At 36.0% G+C, this 11221-nt stretch overlaps 1 protein-coding gene across 1 annotated transcript; it reads right to left on the bottom strand.

Annotated features, from left to right (window-relative positions):
* Nucleotides 1-1294: 1294 nt before the first annotated feature.
* LOC120320285 (extracellular calcium-sensing receptor-like) lies at nt 1295-8407 on the bottom strand (the record flags this gene model as incomplete). The annotated part of the gene is made up of 4 exons (XM_039369882.1): nt 1295-2196; nt 3672-3798; nt 5861-6721; nt 8168-8407. Coding segments are annotated over 4 exons (2130 nt in total), but the record flags the coding sequence as incomplete, so codon positions are not given.
* Between the last annotated feature and the right edge of the window lie 2814 nt (nt 8408-11221).

Here is an 11221-nt window from a genome sequence, read left to right as displayed (position 1 = left end):
GCCTAGTGCATGAGAAAATATACTAGTTAACCATAACAACATTTCAGCACAGCATTGCCAAGGTCAGCTGTAACAGGAGGCTTATGGGAGGGACATTTCACACTTCATACTAATTGGAGAATCTGATTGATGACTGTAAAATGAAGGAGTGAGTTATGCTTTGTTACGGGTGATTGGGGGTGATTTATGTAGCAATAAAAGAATTCTTTAAGGTAAATAAGCCTCAAAGTTCTTTGAAAAGCTGCTTCTTTTTGGAACCATGACAATAAGTTTATTAAAGAGTTTTGTTTGTAATTATCTTCGTGTTTGATTCTTTTCCTCAAGTGTACATATACATATGCATATGCATATACATACCTACACTCAATATATATATTTCTTATGAAGTACCTGATGCTGGGCGTGATAAAAATACTAAAATAAATAAACCTTCATCCACCAGTTGTCAAAACAGAAATCATAAATTCTCTGGAAGGACTACAGTTGGCAGATTTTGCCTTAGAATATGATCAGTGAGATTAAACTCCTTAAGGCACAAGATTTGAAAGTCATCATCTACACTTTCTCCCTGAGTGAGTTGGTGATAGTCAACACCCACCAACATAGTTTACATATTTCCAGTTATTTCTACTGTTGCTTTCATTAGGATTGTCACATTTCTACTTTTAAATACTTGACCCTTTTTTGGTTAAGTTTTATATACAGTATAACTTCTTTTCATCATTCTCCTTTCAATTACTTCTCTTGTTTGTGGATTAATGGTATTTTTAAGTTCTATATTCCAATCACAAGAATCATTCCATCAAATCTCCTTAAAATTTATGCTTCCTATAGTAGTAGGCACTCGAGTGCTTGAGTAAATTTTCCACACTCTTAGTATCTGTGTAGACACATTTTGGTAATACAGGGAAAAGCAGGAAAAAGGAAGTAGGGAGTTTCCCATCTTTTTTCCCTTTGAAATGCTAGTTTGAAAACTGAGCAGTTTGGACTAGAAATCAGATTTTTTGGCAAACTTTCTTTTTCTAGAAAATGTAACATTTTCCTGCATTGAATGTTTGGAAAAAACTATAATTTGCTCAATCAGAAATATACTATATGGTTTTTCCTGTGTTTTTAAAAGAAAAAAAATCATTGCTCATATAAACAATGGGGTTGCTTTTCTTATGAAGTACATATATTGTTCTTCATTACTCTGAAAAAAAAGAGCTATTTCTGAACAAATTTAGCAAATTGAAAGAAGCTCCAGTTGGACCTGGAATAAGAAGCTTACTAAATAAATATAAACGAAAAGATTTCACATGTGTTTCTTTGTTAGCTGCTCCTTTCTGTTCAAATCAGGCCTCAGAATAATAATATAGCATTTGGGAGAAAAGATGCAGCACAGTAATCCTGCTGCAGACATCAAAATGGAGAAGACCTCCACAGCCACCATGTATTTTCCTTTGCTGCTCAGATAGGTGGGAACAAAGGATATCAAGACACTACAAAAGACCAACATACTGAAGGTAATAAATTTGGCTTCATTAAAGCTATCAGGTAACTTCCTGGCTAGAAAGGCCACTGTGAAGCTGATGGCCGCCAAGAACCCCATAAAACCAAGGACCATATAAAACATAATGACTGAGCCTTCATTACATTCCAGAACAATTTCATCAACCATGGAATGCATGTCTGAATCAGGGAATGGGGGAGAAATTGCTAGCCACACACTACAAATGGTGATTTGTACCAGGGAGCAAGACAGGACAATAATGTTGGCCAGCCTTTTCCCGACCCATTTCCTCATTTTGGAGCCTGGCTTGGTGACCATGAAAGCAAGGACCACTATGGTTGTTTTACCCAATATACAAGAAAGGGCTATAGAGAATATGATGCCAAAAGAAGTTTGTCTCATGAGACATTTTACTTGGTCAGGTTGTCCAATGAAAAGCAAAGTGCAAAGGAAAGAGAGGAAGAGAGCAATGAGAAGAATGTAGGTGAGGTTCCGGTTGTTGGCTTTGACAATGGGAGTGTTCTGATTTTTAATGAAGACCCCCAGTACCACAGCTGAGATGAAAGAAAAAAAGAAAGCAACACTGGTCAAAGTGATTCCTAAGGGTTCTTTGTAAGACAAGAAGGTTGGATGTTTTTGAATGCACAGATCTTGGTTCTTGTTAGGATAGCTTTCTTCAGGACATGGGATACAGTCATCTAAATCTGGAAGAGAAATAGAGTTGTCAAGCACATAAGAATTGAAAGTTAGCTTAACCATCCTGAACTTTTAAAAATAAAATATTTGAGTCCCTGGAATTTCCAGGTATTCATCACAATGTCTGGGAATTAGAGAATTTAAATTCAATTTATCTGGAAAGTTATAGGCAAGAAAAAATTAAATCTAATTTGTCTGATAACATAGGCTTTGAAATTGGATTACTCATTCAGATATCATTGTACATTTCAAATTGGATTATACCTCCCACTTACACTATTGCTTTAGGGGAAATAAATTGGTGCATTAGAACACATGAACAATATTTATAGTAACAGATATAAAACACAGATTAGGGCTTATTTTCTGGTTAGGACTTATTTTTGGAGAAATACGGTACTAAATCCATGTGTCTGGCTGACGATTTTAATTGGGGCTTATTTTTGTGGTGAGGCTTATATTATAGGAATGCTGAAAGATCTTGCTAGGGCTTATTTTCCAGTTGGTCTTAGTTAGGGGAAAACATGTTATAACATATTTAATTCCATAATGTTTGTATTATCTGTCTGCAGTGTCCAAAAATAGTCAGTAAGTGTTGATGGATTTCAGTTTCCCTGATACTGTTTTTCCATTGTGGCAATGTCCTGGTGAAACCTTTCAACCTGTTCATCTCTTATTATATTTAGATTTTTGGGAAAGAAATTATGTATGAATACAGTAAATGAATCTTCAGTGATATGTTGCATTTTATCGTGTTGTATGCTGTAAGAAGTTTGTTAACTAGCTGAATGCAATTTGGTGCTGTGTAAAAAAGGGTATGAACCAGGCAATTTAGCTCAAGTCTGAAACCAATGTATATGCTCTCTCTAAATAAGATTATAAACCCTCCTTTAGAGGAAAAAAGGAAAAGCAAAAAGAATACCCCTTGAATTTGATAGCTAGATGATAGATTGATGTCTCTCTCTCTCTCTCTCTCTCTCTCTCTCTCTCTCTCTCTCTCTCTGTGTGTGTGTGTGTGTGTGTGTGTGTGTGTGTGTGTGAGAGAGAGAGAGAGAGAGAGAGAGAGAGAGAGAGATCATGTCCCATTGCCTTTTTTTGTGAGTTGGGGCCATGTTGACTAGAAACAATCCCCATGGACATAGTAGTTATCCATCTCTTAAGAATGTGTAGCCTGCATAGTGCTTTAAACTTATTAACCTTCAGAGTTAATAGATATCAAATGTTATCAATCCTCCCCAATAAATCAGACAGGAAAAATAAAGAAGTGAGCAAATTCTACATTGTTATACAGCTACATTAAAGAATCTTTCAAGTCAGAAAGCACAAAACCTTTCTCTGCTATGTTTAGCTCTATTGACCGATTAAGGCAGGCCCTTTTAAAATTACTTTGTTTGACTCTTTATTGTAGATAGCATATCTTGCCCTTTTCCACCAAGGGTATTCTCACATTCCATTACACAACTTCTTGCATGGCATCTCTTACCTGTCTGGTTGGCAATTTTCCCTTCTGGGCAACAAAGGCATTTATAACAGCAAAATGGCTTCCCTTCTATTTTGACTTTGCTGTACCCCAAGGAGCAATGAGCATTGCACAAAGAAAGAGGTTGTGTCTGTTAATAAATGAAAGTACAGTACAATTAGAATTTAAAAATTAACATTCTAGAAATAATCATTTTGGAGAAATCTTTTCTTTTCTCTTTTGGTCAGAAAGATTCAATGAAAGATTCAGTGCTAGTATGCAAGGCTTATCTTATCTCATAAAATATCCTTCTGGCATAATGTGTCACGTAAAATGAAAAATCTGTTATTTATCTGATAGGCTTCAATATAATATTGATTAGCTCATAGATAGGACATTATGTTTCTTTTTCTTCTGCAAAATCCACTTCAAAGTCCTGTGTATCAAGAATATTGTTTTTCTTGTACTTAATTCATTAATTTCAGAGAACAGCTTCAGCATGAACAGTGAACTACCCATTGAAAAATGAATAATAGATACTGTACCTGGTTAAAAAGCTTGGGCCAGACAATGTTATCTACTGATAGAGAAAGAAGGCTTTCAAGCTGAGCTGATGGATTTACTTTCCCAACTTTGATCCTAAGAAAGGATTGATTTGGAAAGGTGACCCAGTTGATAATATCAAAGCCAGTTGCAACCTTCCCATTCTTGTCAAATAGTATGTTTTCTCCAGCACTGTTGTTAAATGAGACTTTTCTCAGGTAGTGATGAAGCTCAAGAGAAGAACATGACAGTAATTAATAAAGATATACAACAATAGGAAAAACCTACAGCAATATTATTTCAAAAGATATTGTTGTGCTCCCTATTTATAGTAATAATACTATTAATTCATCACTTGAATCAACAGCATCCAGAATGCTCACGAAAAAAGACAGAGAAATGGTATGGACCCCAACAGCCCCCCTTTAATGTATGTCTGTCTGTCTGTCTGTCTGTCTATCTATCTATCTATCTATCTATCTATCTATCTATCTATCTATCTATCTATCTATCTATCTATCTTTCTATCATCTATCATCTATAAAATGTATTGGCCACCCATCTTACCATAGGGTAACATAGGTGGCATATAGTTAGATCTAAATTAAAACGTAAATGATAAAATCAAACCTTAACACCAAAGACATATTGTGAGGGAGGGGGACAGAATGTGAGGGGGGAGGGGGGATCTGTTATTACTCAGTCAACATTGTGCTGTTCCCCCACTGGGGCCCCAAGCCAACTTGCAAAACCTTGTCTTTAGGCCCTTAAGAAAAGATAGGACGGTTGGGGCCCACCTCAAATTCAGGTGGGGCAAGATTTTCCAGAGGGTAGGAGCAACAGCAGAGAAGGTTGTTGTCCTGGACCCCACCAGCTGAAATATTTGGGCTGATGGGACCCGCAACATACCCCCTCTGCCAGCAGGAGTCATATGAGCCAATCCCAGTGGTGTAAGACAGTTCCATCACATGGAAATACGTGCCACAACCACCAACAGCATGTTTTCCTCTTCCTTAGTGTAATTTGACAATCATGCCATCTTTTGCTATCTCCTTGCTCACCATTGTGTCCTCTCTGTACTGTAATTTTTATTTTAGTGCTTGAAGCCACTGTTCTCCCCTGTCATAATTATGTATCCATCTTTTCCAAAGCACTAACTGTTTTTTCAAAATTCTGTGATATACATTGAGAAAGTGGATGCACCATTTCATTATATTTCACCATTCCTAAACAACCTAATTTGCTCTGAAAAGTGATAGCAATACCACTCATGGGAAAGGTTCATGGGAGATGTTTCTTTCAGGGTCCTTATTTACAATTTAATTAGAAATGTCATGGAGAAATGACACAATAATTGCACCTTTAGTTGGATCATCAGATAACTAATGTATTATTGCAAACAAGCATTCCTTGTTTGCAGCAATACTTTAGTCAACTGATTATCAAAGTCATTTGAAATCCAAATACATTGGAATACTTGGAACTTTGCATCATAAAGAAAAATTCTGGGGGAAATTAACCTTTTGATACAAGATCGGGAGATGTGAACATTATGATCCATCTAAGTCATTCCTCCAGCATTATATTTAAATTACTTTCTATATACTATGTGGACAGTTGTAGATAAGGAAGCAAAATCACCTCCTAAATTAGCAAATATAGGAGCTTACCTGCCATACTTGATGAAAGAGAAGCTTCTGCTTCCCTCTAGCAGCCATTGCTCTGTGCTTGGAGTGGGATGTATGTATGGCTTGGAGAGCATGTGCCACACCATAGACTGCATTGTAGATACTGTAGCTTTGCCCAGTCATGCCCAGTTGAAAAACAGAGTCTGGAAGATTCTCCAACTTCTCTTCCCTAGTGCACCTTTCTTCTGACTTTGTATTTAAAGTGGAATTTGAGAAGGAACATCCAAAGGCTTGTTCCCAAAAGACCCTTGAAAAACTATCTTCCTCTTCTGGAACACTGTTTCTCATCTGAAGAAATGTCTTGAATCCTAATAATTCTTTTGATGAAACTGAGAAAGAAAGAGCCCCATGGATGAAGTCCATACTGCTGTCTCTTTGAAATGGAAGTGAAGTGTATTCCATCTGGGCTGAAAAAATCCAGACTTTGTCTTTTCTCTCTAATGTTGTGTCCAAATATTCTGAAACAGAGGAGATAATTCTGAAAAGAACCATAATCTGATTTTCACAATATACAATCACAACACTAGATATGCTTGTTGTAATGACTTTGTATATTTGAAGAAAACTATCCATTTTTTCTCCCAAATCATTTGAAAAAGTTACTATTGGAAATTCTTCAATGTAATCGAAACAGATTCCATTCTGGGAAAATAAGACAAGCACTTCTCTGATAAATCTTTCAGCAATCTCATTTTTGTGAAAAAGTATCCCAATCCAGGACCACTTAAAATGAAGCAGTAACTGGAGAATCCCCATAATTTGAAGATGTTCATTTGGAAACATTTGATAAAAGAAAGCTGTATGAATCCTGTTATCCATCACTGGAGCAGAGCCATATGTAACCTTAGGAAATAAAGAAATGCAAACCATAGGCATATGTTTTTCATATAAATGATAAATGAATTAAATCTGACTGATCCATATTGTTGGTTTGATTTTCAGGGATTATTCATACCTCATTAAGAATCATCTTTTAATTTCTATGAAAATAATTAAAATAAACCCATTGTTTTTAAAATATCAACCACATTCAATGTGGGTGGAATGCATTGGGTTTGAGAGAAGACTAAAAATATAAAAAGCCAGTTTGTATGGTTTATCAGAGTAGTCTAAACTAAACTTGAGTTCAGAATTGATGTAGTATATTTACTTCTTTTCTGCCTCTAATAATGTATTTCAGATCATCAAAAAACTGGTTTTCATCCAGTTTAGGTAGGATTAATTGAACATTTTGAACAATTTAGTATTGAGTTCTCTGTTGAGAACTCACATAGCTGGTTATGATGGGTACAACCCTGCTGCATATTTATCCAGAAAAAAATGAGCATATACAGTACATGTGTAGCAAAAGATTTCATTGGCAGAATTTGATGATCAGAGTAACTTCTCATTAAGGCTTTGTAACTCCAAAGATCCATTAAGTAATAATTTAACAATAATGTCTTAATGCACTATTTTGTTATAGTTTTTTTATTTTAGAACCATAAACCTCTCTCCTTCCCTTTCTTTCTTTTCTTAGTAAGAATATGAATGCAGCTACATTCTTGTAGATTGAAATACTGGGGTATAAGGCATGGAATGAATACATTATTTAAAGCAATCATATTTTGTCATGGAAGAAAATCTTGTGACTGAGATTATTGGTACTACAACTACCTGTATTAGATTATTTGATACTACTTATCAACCAGAGAAATTTGTAATGTAAATAATGCTTCTGGATAATTGTAATTGCCTTCTAAGTGTAATTTCCAATCACCTTCTCATTTAAGCTCCTACTCCATAATCCAGTGAAGGAAAGAGAAAAATGAACCAAGAAAAACCACCTAGCCTCAATAAAACAAACATTTCCATAATTGTCTTTAGACAAACTAAAATGTTATTTTAAATCATTTGTAGGAACAAATCACGATTCAGTCATATGTTCTATTTTATTATAGTACACCACTTTCAACTTCAAAATATATAATATATTTCAATTTCTTGTTATTTTAGTCTTGTTATTACCTTAATTGGTTTGGAAATTTCACGGAAATCAACAGAAAATTATTTTAAATTAAAAGAAAAATCTCTCTTAAGACCAAGAGGATTCATTTCTTTTCTTTTTTTTTCCAATTTGAGACAAGATGCCCAAAATCAACATAATTTTCATTAAATCAGGATAGGAAAAATGTTAAGTGTTGTGTAACCTGAAGTTATATATCTACTGATTGACATTAGTTTACAGCCAATCCAATAAATTCCATTAAAAAGAATAGGAGTTTTGCTTTTTTCTTGAGTAGGTCCTACCTGTGGAATCTTGTAAATACTCAGGATGTCTGCCATAACCTGAGAGAGATGAGAGTTTGGTCCCGCAATAACACATACTAAGTTTTGGTGGATGCTGGATTTGTATTTGGGAACAAATTTGTCATGTGAAGAAAGAAGCTCCATAGAAGCAAGGTAAGTCCATGTTGCTGTTAAATAGTTGTTATATATACCAAAGCCCAGAGTGATGTTTGGCAGGATCTGAGGATTTTCATTGATCTCCTTTACAGCAAATACCAAGGACAAGATATGCAAATAGTTCTGTAGAAACAAACTTCAAGGGAGAGTACTGCCTCTGTCACAATATTTATATTTCCAAACAAAGAATTTGTTACATTTTAATTTAATAATCTTTGTTAATAGCAAGATTCAAATTAGACTCCAAGATCCCAAGGATAGTCTATAGAAAATACCTGTCCTCACTGTTCCATAAATTTGAATATAGAATAAACTACTTGGATGACAACCTGTTTGATATCCATTTCTTTGAGTACTGTAAATTATCCCTTTTACAATGTTTTTCTAGTATTGGGATATTTCTATCTCATTTTGAAAGATCAAATTTTGTATATTGAGCCACATTAGGAATGGTAATATGTAAAAGCTGGAAAGGAAACATTTTTAGCACCTAAGAAATCCTTTCTTTGATTTCAAGGTTGTTTGATTAGGAAAAAAAAGAATTATATAGATGAGTTAGACTGCAAAACTACCCAGGCTAAATTCAGTGGAAGATGCAGAATTCTTCCTACATGTGAAGTAAAGGCCAAAGTGTTATGAAATAAAAGTGTGCTTAGATTTTTTTTTTACATGACTATAAACCAGAATAGAAACTGTTCTCAACTAAAAACATGTTGGTTGGGCCACTGTTATGTCTACTCCAAATTCCAGCCATACTTAAATCAATTTTTAAAAAAGTGACATGGAACTTCTGCATATATTTAATCTCAGACATAAAATAATTAACTTTAGGTTTAGCTTACAGAAATGTCTGTTCCTTGCAGGATGTGATCTGATCAGTTACAGGCATACAGTTTTATACTGGAATTGGTGTGCCATGGAAGTTTGGGACAGAAACATTGGGAAACCGGAAAGGATCAAGTAGAGTGCTACAGATTTTTCTTTCTTTCTTTCTTTCTTTCTTTCTTTCTTTCTTTCTTTCTTTCTTTCTTTCTTTCTTTCTTTCTTTCTTTCTTTCTTTCTTTCTTTTGTATGTGTATATATATATATATATATATATATATATATATATATGATTTATATATATCATAATAATATCTTTGTTTTTTGAGGTTTTCGGCTGGGTATTTTATATAGGTCTCATGGTTGTTCGGGTTTTTCCTCCCGCGTAAATTGGAAAGTGTCTTGGCAAACAGTTTCGAAAGTCACTTCGCTCTTCAGGCTAGGTGGTTTTTAGCTTCTTGCTTTGAGTCCAGCATGTGTGGTTTTAGAAGGCTGTTCCCTTTCCTTTGATTTATTAACTGCCGAGTGAGGTATGGACTGATTGGGTGGGAGCTTGGCTGTGTTCTGATTGGGTGGAGGTGTGTTCTGATTGGTTAGGGGCTTGGCTGTGCTCTGATTGGCTGGGGGGTTGGCTGTGCTCTGATTGGCTGGGGGAGTGTTCTGTTTGTTTGTGCTCAGGTTAGTCTGAGTTGCAGAGGGGTTTAAGATTTTGGGGTTAGGGAGTCGTTTGTCAATAAGGGCAGGTTTCCAAATGGCTGGTAGGCGGGAGGTATCATCTCGCTTGTTCATGCTGTTTGGGCGTTTTTCTATCTCGATGGCTTCTCTGATTATTCTGTTATTAAAATGTTCACTTTTGGCAATGGTTCTGGTATTTTTAAAGTCAATTTCGTGTCCTGTGGCTTTAAGGTGTTGGACCAGTGAAGATGTTGGTTCCTCTTTTTTGACTGAGTTCTTATGTTCTTCAATGCGTGCACTTATTCTTCTGTTGGTTTGTCCAATGTATGTGGTGGGACAAGTGTTGCATGGGATTTCGTATACTCCTTGATTTTCTAATTCAATTTTATCTTTGGGGTTTCTAAGGATGGTGGATATTTTTCTGTTTGTGCAGAATGCTGTTTTGATGGTGTGTTTATGAAGGATCTTACTGATTCTGTCTGTGGTGCCTTTTATGTATGGGAGGAGGGCTTTGCCATTTTCTTGTTCTTTGTCTTGGATTTTAGTGGGGGTTTCTTTTTTGATTAGGTTTGTAATCTTATTTCTATGGAATCCATTGGATGTTAGTACATTGGTGAGAGTGTGTAGTTCGGGTTTTAGGTGTTGTTTCGTCAGGGGACCTTAAGCGTTGTGTTGCTGGAGATGAGTGTCTTGGCTATCAGAGTTTGATTCTGTGCTAGTGTGGTGGTGTGGAGAGAGCGTGCAGATGCGGTTTGTGTGTGTTTTTCTTCTGTATATGTGTGTCCTAGGGAGACCCGTTGGATTTCTTGTAGACTAAGACACCCAGGAAGGGAAGTTGGTTGTTAGCTTCTATTTCCATGGTGAACTGTATTTTGGGGTGTAGCTGTTGAGGTGTGTGAGGAAGTTGTCCAGTTTTTCTTTCCCATGTGGCCAGATTATGAAGGTGTCGTCTACGTATCTGAGCCAGAGTTTGGGTTTGTGATCCGATTTTTCTAGAGCTTGGGTTTCAAAGTGTTCCATGTAGAGGTTGGCAATGACAGGTGATAGGGGTGATCCCATGGGTGCTCCTTCTGTTTGTTTGTATTTTTGTCCATTATAGATGAAGTATGTGTTGGATAGGCAGTGGTTGGTCAGATCTAAGATGTGTTTGGGGGGGTTATATTTGTTTTGAATAGCTGTCATGGCTTCTTTGATAGGCACTTGGGTGAAGAGGGATATGACATCGAAGCTCACTAGTAGGTCGCTGGGCTGTAAATTTTGTTTCTTTATGATCTCTATAAACTGGAATGAGTTTTTTACGTGTGAGGTGATGGATTCTGCATAGGGCTGTAGTTGTTTGGCGAGAAATTTGGCTAGGTTTTGTAGAGTTGAGCCTATGGAGCTGACTATAGGTCTGAGTGG

Source organism: Crotalus tigris, unplaced genomic scaffold (assembly GCF_016545835.1).
Source record: "Crotalus tigris isolate CLP2741 ecotype Arizona unplaced genomic scaffold, ASM1654583v1 scf7180000021294.41062, whole genome shotgun sequence".
NCBI lineage: Eukaryota > Metazoa > Chordata > Lepidosauria > Squamata > Viperidae > Crotalus > Crotalus tigris.
Note: the sequence above shows the minus strand (reverse complement) of the source record. Positions and strands in the feature narration are given on the sequence as shown.